This window comes from Cynocephalus volans, chromosome 1 (genome assembly GCF_027409185.1).
Source record: "Cynocephalus volans isolate mCynVol1 chromosome 1, mCynVol1.pri, whole genome shotgun sequence".
Classification (NCBI taxonomy): Eukaryota; Metazoa; Chordata; class Mammalia; order Dermoptera; family Cynocephalidae; genus Cynocephalus; species Cynocephalus volans.
The window spans coordinates 290,249,616-290,271,199 of NC_084460.1; the positions used below are offsets into that span (position 1 = coordinate 290,249,616).

General features: G+C 32.0%; 1 protein-coding gene across 6 annotated transcripts in view; it reads left to right on the forward strand.

Annotated features, from left to right (window-relative positions):
• The window catches only part of AGFG1 (ArfGAP with FG repeats 1), a 66,765-nt gene extending 45,455 nt beyond the window's left edge, over positions 1-21,310 (forward strand). Inside the window, exons 6-15 of one of the 6 annotated variants that reach the window (XM_063103798.1) lie at positions 1,863-1,982; positions 2,668-2,739; positions 4,052-4,261; positions 5,296-5,476; positions 7,884-7,963; positions 8,150-8,242; positions 13,719-13,766; positions 15,653-15,811; positions 16,841-16,932; positions 17,329-21,309. In XM_063103798.1, coding sequence (XP_062959868.1) covers positions 1,863-1,982; positions 2,668-2,739; positions 4,052-4,261; positions 5,296-5,476; positions 7,884-7,963; positions 8,150-8,242; positions 13,719-13,766; positions 15,653-15,811; positions 16,841-16,932; positions 17,329-17,388 — 1,115 coding nt within the window. In that variant the 3' untranslated portion in view covers positions 17,389-21,309. Of the gene's footprint in view, positions 1-1,862; positions 1,983-2,667; positions 2,740-4,051; positions 4,262-5,295; positions 5,477-7,883; positions 7,964-8,149; positions 8,243-13,718; positions 13,767-15,652; positions 15,812-16,840; positions 16,933-17,328 lie in introns of all 6 variants that reach the window. The other 5 variants (XM_063103814.1, XM_063103806.1, XM_063103823.1 and 2 more) reach the window with 5 other exon arrangements.
• Positions 21,311-21,584: the final 274 nt, after the last annotated feature.

The following is a 21,584-nucleotide window of genomic DNA, read 5'->3' on the forward strand; positions in this document are numbered from 1 at the left end:
CAGAAGCAGGAATACATGCAGTTGATTATTAACTGGGCTGAATTCTGGGGGCCCTGGTAGAGGAGCACATTTAGTTACAGAAGCATTTCATAAGCTAGTCAGAATTTTAATTTTTTAATTTTCTCAACACTCCTGTATGCTACAAGTCTTCTCTAGGTTACTTATAATACCTAATACAATGTAAATGCAATGTAAATAGTTATATTGTTTAGAGAATAATGACAAGAAAAAAAAGTCTGTACATATTCAGTACAGACACAGTTTTTTTCCAAATATTTTTGATCAGCAGTTGGTTGAATCCACTGATGTGGAACCCATGGATACAGAGGGCTAACTATATACAAAATAGTAATTACATAAAATGTTCTAAGTTTTCCTGATTTTCTTCCTAGAATAATGTTTAATATGTTGCTTTGTTAATAAAATAATTTTTTGTTTAGTAAGTTTTTGGTTTATTTACAAATAGAATACATATTTATTGCAAAAGGTTAGCAAGCACAGGCAAACATAAAGAAGAAAATGATACAGATTTGAAATCCCACTACTTATATTCAACTAAAATGGAGATTTTCTATGCGTGCAATACCATCCTTAGTTTAACAAAATTGGCAGATGAAAGTGAATCTAGAATTTATTAGCTTGTTCATCTTATTACTTTGTCATAAACATTTTAACGTAAAAAGGGTTAAATATTCTTTTACATGATTATTTAATGGCTGCATTATATTCTATCATATGATGTTCCAGTATTTTTAATCAATCCTTTATTGATGGTCATTCAAATTTTTAATGTTTTCTCTCTTATAAAAAACACATTGTGTAGCTTTTAGATACAGTCATACTCATTTGCAAGATTATTTCTTTGCACCTACTTCCTAGAAGTAGATTTGCCTGCAAAAGATGTAAAGTGGCTGCCTTTTACTCTATTCATGACATTTAACCTTTCTCTAGCCCTTGGACATGCTTTTCTTTCTCGCCACTTAGCATTCCCTTTCTCACATACTAACGATTTCTTATTCTCACTATGTCCTCTATAAAATTCTTAATCTAGCATCTGTTCCAACCTTAAAAAAAACAAAAAACAACGAAACTTTTAGATTGTCTTATTTATTTATGTATTTAAGGTTTAGGGAAGTCTGGAATTTTGCTCTTAGGTTGAGAACCAGTTGGGAAGTACAACTTTGTCTTTTTCACTGAATGTGTGGTACAATTATAATTTCTACTAGCTTTTATTGTTTCTTAAATTCTCATATATGAGTTTAAAATGGCAGGCTTCTAATACAATGTGAATATCTTCAATTTATTTGGTGAACATATCCTTGTTGTACATTCAAGTTTTTTAATTTATTCTTAATGTTCGTGGTGTGACATATTTGTAAACTTAAAAAACCCCAAAGGTATATTTTATTAATGTAATTAAACCTTTTCTGTATCACTATTGTAGATACTTAGATTATTATTTATATGCACATAGCTGATTATCATTTTAAATTGGTGAATTTTCTAGAGTGTATTCTACATCTTTGTCTGCTTTACTGTAACTCATGTATTCAGTGCTGTCAATTCAGTCTCCTTTGTTAATGGAGTCACTTTCACAGTATTATTCCTGAGGTCATTCAGAGAGGGTCTTGTGTTCAAATTTATTGCATAAAATGTTTTTGGAACTTTCTGGATACTCTTTACTAAAATTGTTGTAATTAGGTTAAATACTGGTAAGATGTGAAATCTAATTTCTAAATGAATTCTCTTTAAAGTGAGTTATGATACATAGAAACTTCATGTAAAATTTTAAAATTCATTTGTCATGTCTTTTCATTTATAGTTTTCACATTCATTAACATATTGTTCCTTGCCATTTACAGCTCAGAATTCTGCAAATGCAGATTTTGCAAACTTTGATGCATTTGGACAGTCTAGTGGTTCGAGTAATTTTGGAGGTTTCCCCACAGCAAGTCACACTCCTTTTCAACCCCAAACTACAGGTAGAGCTTCTCTAGAATTGTGCTTAAATGTTTACTTTAAAAAACAAAACTCTAGATGTAGTTCTGAAAAATTACTCTACACTTAAATTTTATAACTACCTGATTTTTAAATAGTTCTATAGTACAAAGCTCTGGGGAAACCTGAAATATCTTTATTTTTTTCTATGTTCATTTGTTTTTCTAAACTCTTTGGTATGTTGTCTAATTGATAACATCCATTCTTTTCCTTTTCCTGCACATGATTCTTCCTTAAATTTCCCATGCAGAGGCGTTAAAATACTGAAAGTTTTTTTATATGCATGGAACTCATTGATTTAGGCTGGTATTATACCTATGAATAAAGGAAGCTAATTTATGGCTTCCATCAAACTAAAAATTTAGATAATTTTTAGGACAATAAGCTTGAGAAAAATTCTTAAATGTTATTAGTCAAGAGTTGATTATTTAATGATTAATCAAACTTGGAAATAGTTTTCTATGCAGGAATTGGCCTTTAAACATTGAGTAGTCTCCCATAAACTGTACTGTTCTCAGAAACTCATTGAACCCTTATTTAAATTTTTGGCTGATTATTTTCCTTTCTACTTTTAACTCTGTGTATTGTCTTAAAGCCTTTTCTTTCAATTTTCTTTTTTTTTTTTTTTTTCTTTAACTGTCATCATTTACATAATTTCTGGCTGTCCAGCATTTAGAATGCTTTCATCTAGCTGCAGTTTTGGTGAATTTACTTCAGCTTTTCCTCTCCAGGCTACCCACAGTAAGTTCTCTTGTCAAGTAGGCATCTTTTAGTAATTTGTGTTTTGTGCTATATTTCATAGGTTTTTCCAATTATAGATTGTTAATCATTATTTAATGATAATCCTTTATAAATTCTCACCTTTACTCTCTCTTCTCAATTACTGAAACTCAGAATTAGAGAACACAATTACGTACAATAAAAGTTAGTTGGTTTAATAATTCAGTTTTTAATAATTTGAAATAAAATTCTTCATACAGATTTGGAAAGTTTAGTATATACTTTCTTTGCCAGCTACTTGTAACAGATTATCATCTTTTTAATGCAAACATATATTACTTAGTTTTAATGGAAAACAACAGAGTTTAATTTCTGAAAGAAATTTTATCTATATTTTAGAATGTCTAAGGAACTGATTGATAGAAAGTGTGTTTTTTAAATAGGGATGCATCCATTAAATAACTGTAAGTGTACTTTGCTATCACTTTAATATATAAATGTATATATGTACTATTTTGATTGCTAAAAGTAAGATTTGGAAATAAAGATCTAATATCTCACAAGTGTAGGATCAAAAGCATAGAATGAAATATACTGGCATTAGTCTTTTGGTAGTACTTTAGGGAGGTCTCTATAGTAGAGAACAAGCTTGAAAGACTTAGTAGTATATATACTATAGTGACCATCAGGTGAATTGTGCTTTATAAAGTCAAAAATTGCAGTAATATGTATTATAATTTTTATGACTTAAACTATATAGTAGGGCATGATTTTAATTTGGACATCATAGTATTGTATGTATATGGAATTAAATAATAGCTCTTCAAGTGAAATAAGTCCAAGAAATTCAGTATCAAAATAGTGCATCCTAAACATTGTTAATCCCTACCCCTGGGATTTGTTTCTTTTGTAGAAATGGAGCTACAAAAGCTTGAATCCTTCAAGCAAGATACTTCGCATCTTGTTTGCAGGGTCTGTTTAGGGTGAAGTGAAATAGTAAAAGGTCATAGTATACAGTTGAGTGTTCTGTGAAGTAATTGAGTCTCAAATCAGGTAGCATGGAGTTACTGTCCCATGAATTATATTCTTCACTCCAGGATATATAGTTAAATATGGAAATCTTACATGTTGCCAGTGCCTTTGAAAATCTGGTTTTAAAAATTATAAAATAATGTGTAGATGATTAAAGTTGAAGGTCATTTGCCAGTCACTGATTTTAAGAATGTAGGATTGCTTATAGGACGCTTAATTTAGGAAGAAATGATCCAATAATCCAGCAAATGATTTGGGGGAAAGTTTAGAAATTTCAAGTGTTCTGTTTATTCTGTTGCAGGTGGAAGTGCTGGATCAGTAAATGCTAATTTTGCTCATTTTGATAACTTCCCCAAATCCTCCAGTGCTGATTTTGGAACCTTCAATACTTCCCAGAGTCATCAAACAGCATCAGCTGTTAGTAAAGTTTCAACAAACAAAGGTGGTTTACAGACAGCAGACAAATATGCAGCACTTGCTAATTTAGACAATATCTTCAGTGCTGGGCAAGGTATCAAACTTTAAACAGAAATAAATTTGTATGCTTAAACAGTGCTCTAAATTTGGTTGTTTTTATTAAAATCTGAGGATATTATGCTTTTCTCAGTTGTATAGAAATTTTGTCTACGTACACTAAACGCTTTGAGTAAAATGTTCACTTGGCACATTGTGGACGAGAAATATCAACTACAAAACTAAACACATAGAAACTAATTTTTAAACTCATAGTTTTAAAATAAAATAATAGATTATTTTTTCTAGAAAGCGTTCTTTACTGGTGTTTTCTATAATGTATCCAGTTTGAACTATTTTCTGTTAACATCTTGGTGTTTGTTTTTTTAAATCCATGATTTTTATAGTACATTTTTATAGCCAGTTTTGGTCTTAAGGGCTAGTATTTTATTTGCCTCTAAAAATGCATCATGTGATGCTGAACAGCAGGAGTTTAATGCTAGACTGGATTCTGCATCCTGATCTCTAAGCCTGTTTTTCCTCATCTCCAAAGTGACAGTGATGATAGTATTGAACTCATGGAGTTGTGGTCCATGTATTATTGCATGTAAAGCATTTAGAACAGTGCTTAGCACATAGTAAATGCTCAGTAAATGTTTCCTATTATTACTATCTCTAATTTTTTCATAGAGAATCCTGGGAAAATGATAATATTAGTAGATTGTTTCATTAAGTCTAGTATTTTATGAATTTATGTGTTCACTTGAATGAGATCCGCCTGTCTTGGAGATGTTGATGTAGCCCTTTGAGAATTTCTTCTTTATACATAGTCTAGACATATTATTGGCACAGTCTTAGTTTTTGTTACAGAAACAATATTTTGTCTTTACCACAGTGGTATGTATAGCAACTTAATCTTGTCCAATATTCAATATTGTTCATTATTTATTAGATTGACTCTAGAATCCTGTCCATTTTTTTGCTTAGCTCCAAGCCAGTTTTAAATTTACCTGTGTTTCATGGCAAATGTGGTTAATAAGTTAAAAGTATAACTTTAAATTTCTTGTGTAATTTGTTTTTGTTTTTTCCTAGGTGGTGATCAGGGGAGTGGCTTTGGGACCACAGGTAAAGCTCCTGTTGGTTCTATGGTTTCAATTCCCAGTCAGTCAAGTGCGTCTTCAGACAAGTATGCAGCCCTGGCAGAACTAGACAGCGTTTTCAGTTCTGCAGCCACCTCCAGTAATGTATATACTCCCACGAGTAATGCTAGCAGGTACCTTATCTTAGTCAGTGTTCCTGCTTTGTGTTTTATGTGGTTTTTTTTCTTTTTGTTTTTTAACTCTGATAACAATGTGGTCAAATAATACTGTTTTAGGATATAATTTTAAAATTCTTGAATATCTCATTTGATGAAAGTAAGTTTAATTTGCTAATTAAAATATCCTGGAGTAATTGGCATAATTTTATCTTTTGTTACTTTTTGTCCTTGAACACTAAAATGTAGTAGTATGTATACATCTCAAAATGGACAGTTATATACAGATTAGAGTCAGTAGAGAATCCACTTAGCAATTAAATTATGTACTTTTAAGGTATGGTTTCATCATTAAAACTTAACAGTGAAAATACCATGTTTTAGCCTTACACATTTTTAATACACATTGTAAATACACATTTTTAGAAATGTTTGCACCAGAATCCAACATGAGTTTTATATCTCTTTAGTGTCATATTTATAAGTAGGCCTCTGCTACTGTGTTCACATATATCTGTTATAAAGGAATTCTTGGCAGCAGGAAGTCTAACACATTAGACTTAAAAAACTCTTCTAGTTTTGACTTCTTCATTTTACAGTTAAGGAAACAGACCCAGAATTACAGGTGATTTACCTGTACAATGTTTTGTTCATATCTTTGTTACCCATTCCTGTGCATTGTGTCTACTTCTTTATTTTGTTATTTTAGTAGTTTATATCACTTTAGCACCTTTTCTAGAGAGAAGTGTTAGGATTGTGACATTAGCTACTTGGGCTACCCGATAATGTATTAGTCCCTTGGTATCCACAGAGGATTGGTTCCAGGAGGATCCCCACCACCACCACCACCTGGTTTCCCTGAATATGCCAAAATCTGCCTATGCTCAAGTCCCACAGTCAGCCCTACAGACATGAAAAGTTGGCCTTCCGTATTGCGTGGGTTTTGCATCCCATAAACAGCTGTTCTCAATCTGCAGTTGGCTGAAAAAATCCATGTATAAGTGGACCAGTGCAGTTCAAATCTGTGCTGTTCAAGGTTCAATTATAGATTTTCTGTAGGCCAAATGGGAAAAATTGAATCCAAAGAATAAAATTCAGAGTTATTTATATGTTTTGCTGTTTTAATATTGTCTGCATTAGACATATAATAGTGTACTGTAACCAGGTAGCCATAAAGTCTGGAAACAGGTTATACATAGCAAATGGTTTATTGATATTACAATACATCAGTAGTTTGGAACATTTGGGGTACCTGGGACTCTTTCAGGTGGTCCGTGAGGTTAAAACTTTTTTTATAATAATTCTGTGAGGTTGTCTCTTTCACTAATTCACATTTATATTGATGTTGTGGGATGAACCAGCCATTTATTTTATAGAACACCATTTTTCCTTCAAAGTGTGACTAATAGACTAACTATGGTTATTCTGAATTCTCCCCTGAATCAGTCAGACATTTTCTCAAAAATGTACTAATTAAGTCTGTAACTAAAGAAAACAACTGATAAAATTCACGCTTTCAAGCAAATATTAGAATTTTGGAAAATCTGTGGACTTCATAATGAGGTTGACAGCTTCCCATTAATTTTCTGATGAGATGGTTAGTGATATTAATGTTAATTTTACATAAGGAAATGTGTCAACATTTGGAAGATTGGTATAACTCAGTAAACAAGTATTTTCCAAATGACCAACGCATGATATAAAATTTGTAAAAGATTCACTTAAAGCACAAGATAGACTAGTGAACTTTACTTTAATGGAGTACAAAGACTTCATTGATGTGGTTTCAAATTCCACATTGCAACTAACCTTTAGGAAACTGTCACTCTCATTTTTGGTAGGATATAAAAGAAAATATCCACAATTATCTGAAAAGTCTATTAAAATACTCGCCTTTTGTTCAACTATGTATTTATTTGAGGCAACATTTTCTTCATATACTACCACCAAAAACAAATCACAACATATTGATCTTCTGGTAAGTTAGCTATTAAAAGAATTTGCAAAAATAGAAAAAATGCTCCTCTTCTCATTAAGTTACTCTTAATTTGAGAATATAGTTATTAGTCATAAAAGTGCTATTTATATTTCATGTGATGGTTTATTTTTTTAAATTAATAAAATGTTTTTAAAAAATTCTTAATTTCAATTTCTGTATGACCCCCGTACTGGCCAGCTGCCCCCCCCAAAAAATTTATTTATGATACAGATTGACAAATATAGCACACATAAACAATTCGTTTATTATTGGGGTCTTAATAATTTTTTAGAATGTAAGCATGTCCTGAGACTTAAAGTTTGAGAATTGCTGTGATACATGGTATGTTCAATATTGTGTTCCCACATTTTATGGCTACTCTGTAGATAAATTAACCTTGCTTTTTTTTTTTTTAAAACATGAACTCTTTTCAATATTTGTTTTCAGCAATGTTTTTGGAACAGTGCCAGTGGGTGCTTCTGCACAGACACAGCCTGCTTCTTCAAGTGTGCCTGCTCCATTTGGAGGTATGTGCTTTCGCCAAATATATATTGTATAGCATTTTCATAGGGGTCCTGGAAGACAGTCAAAGCAATGATTTATTATCAGAAATTTCAAGTTTTCTATCTTGAGAAATATTGTGAACAAGTATTTTTAAATCTTGAATGCAAAATATATTAGGATTTTATAGTGTTTTTTATAATTTTTTAAAGCTACGCCTTCCACAAATCCATTTGTTGCTGCCGCTGGTCCTTCTGTGGCATCTTCTACAAATCCATTTCAGACCAATGCCAGAGGAGCAACAGGTAAGAAATAAAGATTAAGGAACAGTAAGCTTTTAGGAAGGTATTTATCACAAAGACACCATGTGAAGAATACCAGAGAATGGGGACTATTTTTTAATGAAGTGAATGGGAAATGGATAAAAGAGTTTGTTTGTAAGGCCAAATACGAGCTGAAAGTTTATAAAATCCTGGAACTTAACAGTTGGAGAGGGAACTTAGAAATTATTTAGCATCTACCCTACCCAGATAAGTTTTCATCTTTCTGGTAAGGAAAGCCAAATATGAAGACGAGACTTGCACTTTATGACTGAGGTATTGATCTGGTTTCAGAATTACTGGCTATAATAACTCACTCAATTTTAATAGAACAATTTTATGAGATTTTTTTTTTTCTTCATGAGGTTGCGTCCATTGCATAATGGACTTTTTTTACATGAGCTCTTTCTTAATAACTTGGTCTTTTTGTAATGCTTATCTTTTTCAGGGTGTTAACATTTTTTAAATTGTGGGAACCTGTTTCAACTTCGGGTATAATATTTGAATATTTTCTCTTTTCATAATTTTTTTTCTTCTCTTTATCCTCCCCCTTTTTCTTTTTTGGCTTAATACTACAAACCTTTCACACCTTTCTCCATGTTGTACCTCTTTGATTTTTGTCTTATTACCCTGATCACCCAGAGGTATTAGTTATCACCTCGGAATGTCAGCACATACATGTGGTATGGCTGGGTATCCATTAAATAGAGAGTTTGTAAGCTTTGTTTTTGTGTATGTGTCCCAATAATTTTAGAACTGAAGCCTGAACTCCGGTTATAGCAAATGTTGGTCAGAAATCTTGAGAGTCGGTACTTGTAACATTACAATTAAATGAAAACGTGAAGAATTACTAATTATGAGTAAATCTCTGTCATTGACAAGATTAAGAATTGTGATGTGTTTGAGCTGTACTATTTTCCTTTTCATATAAATGTCTGTAGTCATAATTTGTTGGTATTTAATATAATAGATGTTTAATAAATGCTTGAATTTCGCACCAGATTTAATTTTTAAAAAATGGTCTGTTTTAATTATATCTAATCAATGATTGCTCTAAATTTTTATTTGTACTCTTTCTTCATAATAGGTGTTTAATAAATGCTTGAATTTCGTACCAGATTTAATTTTTAAAAAATGGTCTCTTTTAATTATATCTAATCAATGATTGCTCTAAATTTTTATTTGTACTCTTTCTTCATTAGATGTGATATTTGCAATGTTTCCATTTCTTAGCATATTATTTTGCCTTAGTGGAATGATTTTGTAATCATGACATAAAGAGTTTTTGCACATTGTGTCATTTAATCTTCTTAACTAGTTCACCGAATAAATATCTTAATCACTGTATGACAACTGAGGGAACCTGAGGCTCAGAAAAGTCAGGTGGATATGTTTTGAGTATAGCTCATCAAACGTGTGTTCAAATCCTGATTTAGTATTTACTTGCTGTGTTATCTTGTTATTTTAGCGAATGGGGTAAGGATGATAGGGGAATGTACTAACATTTGTCGAGTGTTAAAGTAGTCTGCAAGATACTGTTGAGATGTTTATAGATATTATAACCCCATTAGATAGCCGAGTAATGGAAACTCAAATTACACCTTGACTGAGGGTATTTGTGTTGACCTAACTTCTCTGAGCCTTACTGTTGTCCTTATCTATAGATTGTGAATAATATTATCTCGCTGGCAGGGTGGTTGTGAAATTAGAGGGTGTAGATTACCCTGTGTGGTCTTTGCATTACAATATATACTTGATATTTCATACCTATTATTTTACTCTCATGACTGTACCTCTAAGTTGGTTCTGTCATTGGAGTTAAGGGCTTTTTTTTGCTTATTTTATTTAAAGTACGAAGGTCTTTTAAATGTTAAGGTTCTACATAGGATATAAAATAATATAAAATATGCAATGTATATTCAGATGATATTTTAATATAAGCCTAAGCAAAATTTATTAGAAAGGTAAATCTATTGTATCCACAAATTTTTATTTCAAGGTAAAGTATTTTTTTCTATTATAAGGCATTTTGAATTTATCAGCTTTATTAGGTTATTGAATTCACTGGATCAAAGTAAATGTTAACTGCATGTGTCTATTACAACTGAAATATAAACAATGCTTTGACAAATGCACTATGCTTAGGAATTTCCAATGTTTTATGTCATCAAAATTAATATTCTTGAGGGATTATTTTTTGTTGCCCTCAGATAGGTTAATATCGTGAAATTACATTTTGAGGTAGCTTTTGAAAGAGGGTATTGCATAATAGTTCTATGTGAAATTTGAAAAGTTTTATCAGTGTAATTCATTCTTAGAATACATATTTTAATAATTACTTTTTCCTGGGTTTACAAAACTTTGAGGCTTTAACTTTCTTTTACCATATTACATAGGAACCTTCATTAGGAGATTAGCCTATATGGCCCAAGTCTCTCCTTTGCTACTGAATGAATAGCCTTTATCTTCTAGCATTTATATTAATGAATAAATAGTTTTAGAGACTTTTTTCCTTCCCCAGGAGATGAACTTAGAAATGCAGAGCTGAAAAATTTCATAGATAGCATCTTCCCTAGCCCCCACATCCTTTTTTTATTACCTAGATGGAAGCTGATTTGCAAAAATGCTAATGGATTTGCCTCACAGGTTCAAAATTAAGTAATGGCTAATCTGATATTAGTACCCACTTAACTAGTGCTATTTCCATTCTAGTACAATTGCCTCCATATTTATAATTTAGTTTTCATATTGATAAAACATACACAAATCAGCATTATGTACTTTTCTTTGTTTATATCTCTACTCAGTAGGCCCACCTCACCTGTCTAGTATACTCTGGAAATGACAATTAATATGAAAAAAGGAATGGGATTAGGTGAAGAAAAACAAAGAAAAATCGTAAATAAAAAGTACATTGGCCTATGTAGGCCATATCTTTGTTTACTCACCTTAAACTCTTTCATCTTCAATTTACTTATAAAATTTGAGTATCTCTTAACATTTAGTAATCTGCAATTGTTACTTTTAGCAGCCAAAGGTTAAAATTGTCAATTTGGTAATAAAAAAATAGACAGGAAAGTTGTAAAAATTAACACAACAAAAAAATTAAACTTTATATCAGTTTGGAGAAAATATTTGCAAATCATGTATGTGACAAAGGACTTGTATTCAGAATATGTAAATAACTCTTAACAACTCAATAATAAAAAACCTAATTAAAAAAGGGGCAGAAGATTTAAATAAACATTTCTCCGAGAAGGTGTAGACACAGATGGCAAATAAGCACGAGAAAAGATCTTCAACATCATTAGTCATTAGGGAAATGTAAATCAAAACCACTGTGAGATACTACTTTACACCTACTAGTATGGCTGTAATTTTTTTTAAAGAAAGGACACTCGACAAGCATTAATGAGGATGTGGAGAAATTAGAAACCTGATAAATTGTTTACAGGAATGTAAAATGATGCGACCCTTTTGGAAAACAGTTTGGCAGTTCCTAAAAGTAGAATTCCCATATGACCTAGCAATTCCATTATTAGGAATCCAAGAGGAATGAAAACATATATCCACACAATACTTGAACACAAGTGTTCATAGCAGCATTATTCATAATAGCCAAAAAGTGGAAATAACCCAAATGTCTAACTGATGAAACCATATATTAAATAGCCTTACGATGAAATCTTGTTTGAAAAATAAAACATAATGAAGTACTGATACATGCTATAATATGAATGAACCTTGAAAACATGCTAAGTAAAAGAAGCTAGTCACATAAGGCCACATATTTATGGTTCCATTTGTATGAAATGTCCAGAATAGGCAAATAGAGACAAAAATTAGATTGTTGTGATGGTTGTACAACCCTGGGAATATATTAAAAAAACATGGAATTCTATACTTTAAATGGTATGTGAATTATGTCTCCAAAAGCTGTTTTTAAAAGTCTAAAAAAATTTTATAGCATTTTGGAACTAGAGCTTGGGTGAGGATGTCTTTTTAACAGACTGAGATAGCACTGGTTAATATTTAGTTTGTTGACTAAAGGTCAGTTTTTGCCAAAATGTATTTTGTTGAACATGTCTCCTGAGATGTTGTTAACAGTATTCCATGGAAAAGAGTTCTATGACTAAGTAACATATGGGAAGTGCTGGGCTAAACACAATCTAACCAATATTATTAATGCAGGACATCTCAGAGCCTTTACAGTGCTCTAAGAATGGAAATAAATATAATGTGACCAAACTTGTTTATCACAGAACCCTTCCTCCTCAATTAACCTTTTGTTGAATGAGAACACAGTATTAAAAAAAATCCCCCCCCCCCCCCCCCCTGGCTGCTGGCTGGTACAGGTATTGAACCCTGGATCTTGGTGTTATAAGCACCACACTCTAACCAGCTGAGTTAACTAGCCAGCCCCAAAAATATCTTTTTAAGTTAGCAAGAAAAATACATTGTTGAATTGTTTACTATACAGCACTTTAATTAATTTGTTACATTTAATTTTCACAGCAGCTTTGAGAAGTAGGTACTATTACCGGTGTCCCTCCAGCCTCTATTTGCAGATGAGGAAACTGAGGCTTGTAGACATTGAGTAACATCATGCAGCTAGAAAGTGACAGAACTGAGACTCGGTATCAGAAGCGCACAATATCTTAATCACTGTTTCCCTAAATTTGTGCTAATATTAAAAAGTATTATAGTTTAAAATGCATGGATATATATTTTAGAAATAATCCCACTCTAGATCACTAAAACAAAGAAAAGGTTCTAGTATTTAACACCTAATTTTATTTTCTATTAATTACATATACTTATGTGTAACCTCTTTGTCCTCAAATATGCCAGGTGAGTAAAATCTGCACAAGATGGCATTTTTCTTTTCTGTCTTTTCAGCCATTATATTTTAAGCTATAAGTGTGTTGCTTACCTTTCTAATGAACTATATTTAGTATTTTCCTCTTGTAATAATTAGTTCACTTGAGTTATCTTTATGTATTTTTTTATTTAATATGCAGAGTTGTAAATAAAATATCTGGCATTGTTCAGGTGCTTTCTCCAAAACTTGAAGTTTAAGATGCTACATGTAGATGTTAGATAATTTTAGACGATCCTATGAATAGTACTTTTAGGTGTAGCTCATGATGCCTACAAAGTCTTTTTTATGGATGTAGTTGTGTTTATTTTAAAAAATAGATTTCATCAGTGTTTCTTCATTTGGTGTTTATTATTCTAATCTCCCCTTTATTTTGAATATAGTAAAAATGTTATAGTGTCATGAATATGTGGTTGAAATAAAAAGGCTCATTTTGTGAATGTGTGTTTATTACGTATTTTTATGCTACCAACAATAGTACGTCCTAATTCTAGAAGTTTTTAATGAAACAAATTTACTTTTATTTTAGCAATAGTTATCCATAAATTAATTGACATTGGTCTCTTTATGGCTTTCCGTAAGGCCTTTCTGGAGCAATGCATTCTCAAGTGTTTCCTCACGCTCATTTTGGTAGGTGGCCACAACTAATATCTAGATTTGTGTGGCAGTTTGTTTACCTGCTTGTGGAAGCTTCTGCTAGTGCTCTGGATCCCTGCATGTGGAATTAAGTTTTTTCCATGTTTTAAAATGGAGTGGGCATGGATGTGTGGCATTGAGATTACACTGTATTTAAAGTTACATGAAAATGTTTGGTAGAGATTTATGTTTTAATGCTGAAAAGCATTATTGCTTCCCTCCATGGTCACGCTAGAGTGTTAGTAGTTGTTTTGATTCTTTTTCTTGAGTTTGAATTCATAGTACTTTGAGTGACACCTTCTTGATATACCAAACCATGTAACCCATTATTCCATGGAGTTTGGTTTTGCTTAACCGTTTCCAAGTTTTGCTTTTTAGTGCTTTCTTAAAGCAATTTGTCAAAGTTATGTCAGTGCATTGTTGTCTGTCATGAAACCCTCCTGTTTTTCCTTGCAGTGTGCTTATTATTCTTTAATTCACTTGCTTCACAGTGGCCTGTTTTTCCTTCATTTCTCATTAATAATAAAAAAGTAATTTTAAAAATTTGATATTCTAATTAGGTTCTTTGGGCAGGATTGCTTTGTTAGGACTATGAGGATTATTTTGGGCAGCATCTTTAACTTGTTTTTCAGTTTTTTTTTAGATGTAAGACATAATTTTATATGACATTTTGGTAGTTATTTAATTTCTGTGTCTTAAATCAATGATCAAGTTGGCAGATTTTTTACAATCAAGAAATTCAGTGTTTTCTTTCGGTGTTTTGATAGCAACATGCTAAGAATATTATTTTATGTAATTACTAATAGTCTGTATTTAAAGCAACATTGTTGACTCTTATTTCACTGAGACCTTCCTAGAACATATAATTGGATGGTTCTGTTTTTAATATTCACCAGCAGTAAATAACATACCATCCTGCTACATGGGTCGATGTAATGTAAATTAGTTTAGTAAATGGGAAAATGATGGCAGCATACTACATTTACAGCAGTGGTTCACACACAGATTTCCCTCAACATGTTAATGCTCTGTCCACCAAGTAATAGCAGCTAGACATGGCAAGTAGTAGTGATCACAATGCCATTTACCCTGCATTCTTCATCTCTTCTAAGAATGGTTATTCCACTTCTTTTCCAGTCTTTGTGCATTTTGCACTAATTTTTATAGCTCAGCAGTCTGAACCTTTCTTCAGCCCTCTTCCAAAACTGTCTTCATTTACCTTTCCAAAGAGGATAGGAGTCTATGTATTTCTTATGGAATTGATTTTTTAGGAACTTTACATGTCCTTTTCATTGTGTTAGTGTTTTTAGTAGAATCTTTTTTTTTCGGCTCTAGTTACAAAGCTGTATAGGTCCTGAGTGGTCTGCCTCTAACCCTGTTTGTCGTTATATCGTGTTATTTTTAGTGAACTGTTTTGCAGAGGTTTTTAAATTGTTTTTCAGGAACACATATATTACAATAAAGCAGATACTTCAGTTGCTAAAGTTAAAATATTGGTTGTTATTTTACCGTATAAAGCAAAACAAAACTAAAAATAAAAATGTATACCAATACATGCGAACTGTATAATGATGGGCTTTAAAAAGCAGACTACTTTTTAAACTTGAACTTATAATTACTTTGAGAAATTTCCTTGGAATTTTAAATGACAGCTCTAGTCGTTTCATTCTGGTTGTTGGGTTTCAGGAGAACAAAATTTCATAGGTTATGTTAAACTGTATCACACTAAGACTCATTATTAAATTTATTAGAATTTTGGAATTTAAAATGCCTTTAATGTACATGTTAATATTTTTCAAGGTAAATGGTTTTATTCTACAATATCAAGTATGAGAAACAAAAATACCCTTTTGTTTATAACCCTACTTTTCTCCTGTCAGCGGCAACCTTTGGCACTGCGTCCATGAGCATGCCTGCAGGGTTCGGCACTCCTGCTCCCTATAGTCTTCCCACCAGCTTTAGTGGCAGCTTCCAGCAGCCTGCCTTTCCAGCCCAAGCAGCTTTCCCTCAACAGACAGCTTTTTCTCAACAGCCCAATGGTAAGATCTAACATTTGGCTAACTTTAAGTCCACTTTAGGTATATTTTATGTATCATAATGTTATGTGTTTGGGTACAAAGACTTATCTAAAGAATGCTGTATAGTATTATCTACTGAGTATTTACTGCACAAAAATAGAAGCTTTTGGTGATTTGGGCCTCAGAAAACAGTGATTTTGTAAGATTTTGTGAGCAGATTACAGATTTAGGAGAAATCAGTGACTGTCTAAAGAATACCCCTTCTTTCTCAGAACCTCCAGTATCTTTTCCCTACTAATTCATTTGTGTTCTAATATGCCTCTTGTCTTTAAAAGAAAACTATAGACCCAGAGTGTTGTGGTTTTAATTTTTTCATTACAAAAACCTTGCTTGTGTGCCTGTTAATGTAAGGATGTATGTTTGTGTTGTGTTTGTGTGTGAGAAATAGACTAATTTTCTAAGTAGATAAATCTACTATACTGCAGTTGGAGTTTGTTATTTGTTTTTAGGAAGAGATGAGAAAATTCACTCAACCATTTCTTTTTACTCATTTCTCTCATTTGTTAAAGTTTGAAGTCCATAGATTTGAAGATTATTCTTGAATTACAATTACATGTTTTCTTTTTAAAGTCAGTGGTTAGATCAGAATTCAGAAATACAGTCCATGGAAGAGCTATAAATGATAAAATATTTTCTAAGAAATACAGTGGTGTTCATTCACATAGAAACCATTGTGTTGTCCACACACAGCCCCTCCCAGATAGTCATAAGCTTATCTATTATTTAAATCCTTTGAATGTCAGTGATTTACACAGCTGAGACAAGTTGGAATTAACCATTTCTGAAGAGCTGTATGAAAGCTCTTTTAAGACATGCCACAGGAAGTTTGTCTCTGGTATCCGAAAGAGCATGAGACCTGACAATTTAACCTTGATATTTTATTTCTGCTACTTTAGTAGGAATTTATCTGAAACTTATTATGAGGCTCCATAAGCATCAAATTGTCTCTTGAAAGGTGTAGGTTATAACAGATGGTTCTGTTTTAACAAGGCGCGGGTTTTGCAGCATTCGGACAAACAAAGCCAGTGGTAACCCCTTTTGGTCAAGTTGCAGCTGCTGGAGTATCTAGTAATCCTTTTATGGTGAGTGAAATTCAATTTTAACACTTTATAAATTGTTGCATCTTATCTTCAAATTAGGAAGAGCTGGATGTGAATACTAGATGCCATTTGTTGTTCTGCTGGTAAGATTATACAAATTGAGGCAGAGCCATTGTGCATGATCCTTTTTTGACCTTTAAAAAAAAATTAATTGCAAATGAAAGCTTGACAGTAATAAGCTGTTTTATAATGTGAAACTTGTCTGCTTTTTTGTCAAAACAGAATTTAGTGAAGAGTATGAAAAGGGATCTTAGAGAGATTTCATTTGAATCACAGTGCTTTTTTTAAAAATTTACTTAAATAAAATTTATTGTTTTTATATTTTGCATAGATACCACTTTTATTCATCTATTTATTTTGTCTTGTGTTTTCCTTTAGACTGGTGCACCGACAGGACAATTTCCGACAGGAAGCTCATCAACCAATCCTTTCTTATAGCCTTATATAGACACTTTACTGGAACGGAACTTTTTTTTGGTCACATTACATCTCTCCGCCTCTTGCACTGTTGTCTTGTTTCACTGATCTTAGCTTTAAACACAAGAGAAGTCTTTAAAAAGCCTGCATTGTGTATTAAACACCAGGTAATATGTGCAAAACAGAGGGCTCCAGTAACTTTTAACCTGTGAATTGGCAGAAAGAGGTAGCGGTATCATGTATATTAAAAATTGGCTAATATTAAGTTATTGCAGATACCACATTCATTATGCTGCAGTACTGTACATATTTTTCTTAGAAATTAGCTTTTTGTGCATATCAGTATTTGTAACGTTAACACATTGTTATGTGAGAAATGTTACTGGGAAAATAAATCAGCCACTTTTAAGGTGCTGTCATATATCTTGGAATGAATGACCTAAATTTAACCATTGCTACTGGAAGGTTACAAAGTCAGAATTGGAAGGTTTTATTCATTCTTGAATTTTTCCTTTCTAAAGAGCTCTTCTATTTATACATGCCTAAATTCTTTAAAAATGTAGAGGGATACCTGTCTGCATAATAAAGCTGATCATGTTTTGCCACAGTTTGCAGGTGAAAAAAATAAATATTAGAAAATATGCTATTGTTTTTGTGTTCTTGCTGCAATGCCTTTACCAAAGTGGCCTTAAATATGAGTAGTGAATTGAGAACATCTTGAATTCTTAAAGACTTGTAGTGACTAACTTTTTATAAAAAGGCCATGTAGAATATTTATTAAAACTATAACTGCTGTATTCAAGAATATGTCAGTGGTAAAGCATTTAAATGTAGCTTGTCAGATTCATCGTAATCCTTCTAATTTCTTTGCAACTTCCTGATTTTGTGAAATTTGTATATATGAAGAATGTGCATGTATGTGTATTTACAAATTTTTAATGAATTCTCAGACTGCAAAGGCCTATTTTAACTATTGATTTTTTTTTTAAAAAAAGATATTGTCCTTGAATGTATTGGAAGCAGACATGCATTAACTGTGACATGATTGCACCTCAGTTTTTCTTTTTTTGGACAAACTGATATCTATAGGACAATTGTTTATGTTTGTTTTGGGGGGGATAGAAACTGGAACCCAATGTTACCTTAAAGTTATGGAATACTGTTTAAAAAGGCAGTGATGCTGAGTTTAGTTGTATCTTTTTGTTAATATTTAAATGAGCTTGTTTAAATATTTATGTACAGTAATGCCTCATTCATCTGTAGGTAATCGGGCTGTCTCATCAAAACGGAACACAACTAAGAAACTTGGAATTGTTTTTTTTAAAATGCCTCTGAGCAACCCACATAAGTCATAAAGTCTATGTTAGAGCTCATGCATTTGTTTTTATGTGATATTTTAATAATTTTGATTATTTTATTTCCTAGCCTGTAGCATATTAGCAGTTCAGAAGTGATGACTTGAAGGAGACTGAAAAGCTATGAAGAGCGTATACTGTTCAGGACCATTTAGTGTAGGGACAGCCAACCCAACCTAGAGGACATCACTGTTTTTCATCATCTTCTGATAATTGTTCATTATCATGACTGTGTCATCAAGGAAAAGTGAAATTGCATACACAAATGTGTAATACATGTTTGGAAAGGTTTATCTTAAAAATAATTAAAATTTTTTTAAAAGCTTTGGTATTAAAAGAGGTGAACATCAGTTTCCTCTAACATTTTATTCATGTTGAATGCCTCTTGCAATGATGATTACATGAGTTGTTAATCATAGTGTTTTAAAAATCTGTGCAGTGTTTGACTTGTTAAAACATTGCTGTCCATTGCACATTTAGCTGAAAGTGTGGTTTATCTGAATAATTTTCATAAGCCAAGAGGCTAGGAAATCTCTGCCCCCTTTCTGAGCAGAGTGCCTCTTCTCTTAGAATTGAATGAATGCTGCACAGGTCTAGGTGTGTGTTGGTGTAGACTTGAAATGTCTTCACATTTTGGGGGACTCCCTCAGCTTCTTTTTCATGGAAGGAAAACTTAAGAAATTTCTTTAAATTTCTATTTTAGGTTGTATCTGGTCCTAATCAATTCATATGTACAGAGTTATACTATATAACTGTAGGCCATTATGCAAATAACCTACCAGGTTTTCCATCTAAGAAGTAAATTAAACAATTGTTATTGAAATAATTTCAAAGACTATTTTTTTCTGGGTAAATCTTGAAGTTTGTAATTAAATGGTAACTCTTATTGACTGACTTTAAATGAGAGCTTATAAAATTGAAATGTTTAAGAAGAGATCCAGCCTTAATGTGGATTTTCTCATGATCTTTACTGTTTATTGTTAAAAAATATTAACTTCTGTTAGAATTTTATTTTGTATTTGCTTCTAGTTTTATATGGACCATAGAATTGTCTTGAGTACTAAAAAGGAGAAAATCCTCTTCGAAGTTGACAAGGCTAGAGACCTTCAAATTTCCTGGCTTACTGGTTGAATCAGATCTTCTTTCCTGTTCTATCTTTATTTAGGAAAGAAATTTGTCTTTTCTTTTAGGGTGGCATACTTTATTGATATAGTTTAAAGATATATTTTATTCTTATTTTTTGAAATAGAGGGTATTTTATTCTCTATTTTTGTGAAAATAGAGGTTAGGTTATCATTCTTTCTTAAAATAATACCTTCTATAAATTTAGAAAAGCATATCAACACTTAATCTGTAAGGTCCTCCTGCCCCTAGCACATACCCTCTTTGTTACAGTTCTTGTAAATTGGCCAAATGGAGAGGGTAAACTGGCTGCTTGTACCAACATTTCTGACATTTTACACCATAACTCTTAGAAATTATTGAAGTTCCCCAAAGAGATTTTGTTTATGTAACTTGTGTCAGCCTTTACCGTATTAAAAATTAATAGAGGTATTTTAAAAACGTATTTACTCATTTAAATGTAACAATAATAAACTCATTACCTGTTAACATAAGTAACATTTTTGATGAAAAATAACTGTTTTCCAAAACAAAAACTAATGAGAGCAGGAGCATTGTTCTATGTTTTGCACCTTTTTAATTGTCTGGCTTAATAAAAGCAGTGAGATCTCTTACTGCTTTTGCATTCTGATTCTTTTCATATCACTCTCAGCATGTAAGCACTAGAAAACTCCACTGTGCGTTTGCGAAATCAGAGTGAAAAAGGCATATAACACCTTAGTAGTAGTGTGAAAATAGTTTGACCTTGCATAGTCCTTCAGTAGGGGCTTGGGGACTTTGAAAGGTCCCAGACTACACACTGAGAACCACTACACTTTAAATTTGTGTTTCTGGGTCAGTATTTACTTGTAGGGTAAACATACTACTCCCGGAACTTCTAAGTTTTTTGTTTGTTTGGTGGGAAAAACTGAATTTCAGTTGAAATTGCAAACTTTTTAACATTGTTTAACTATTTCAGAGTAATAACAGTGGTGGTATTATATGGTGTGGTTTTTTAAGCCCCCTCAATTTATCAGTTACCTGCTAAATGCTTTTCACGTATTGTCTCATACAATCCCTGAAGGGGGACCTTTGCTTTAAGGATAAAGGAAACAGGGCATAGAGAAGTTAAGCTAGTGACAGCTTTTGCTCTGGGGAACAAATAATTTATTGTCGAATTAAAATACTATCACATTTTGTGTAAATTCTTTTTTAATCTTTGGAAATTTCAAGGAAGTTACTTTCTATATCCTATATATCTAAAATAATTATTTAATTTGATTTCCTTTCATAATTTGATGAAATCAGTACAGCTTATTCTATAGGGTTTTATTTAAACTTTAGAAGTAAATTAATTGGATAATTAGTGGAGAATGTTTTAAAATGAAGACACATCTGAAGTACCATAATGACTCCAATTTTGTGAAGCATTCATTCCACCTTTATTGATGTAGTTTATTCCCTGTATAATTTTATAATTTACTTTTTAAAAGATGTCATTAAAATTTGTACTAAATTAACATACTGTATTGAATTTATCCTCATTAGTTAAATTCTGATTTGTATATTTTTAAACATGATGTCATTAATTAAACTTTTTATGTGGTTGTATTTGAACAAATGAGTATATGACCATGATGTTATCAGTGTTGATGAGTGTTTAACAACTGTCTCTCACGTAAGAAAGAGGGCCCTGTTTTGTAGTGTTTACTGATATTTGTGGTATAATACTCTCACCATGGCTGATTTTACCTACCATTC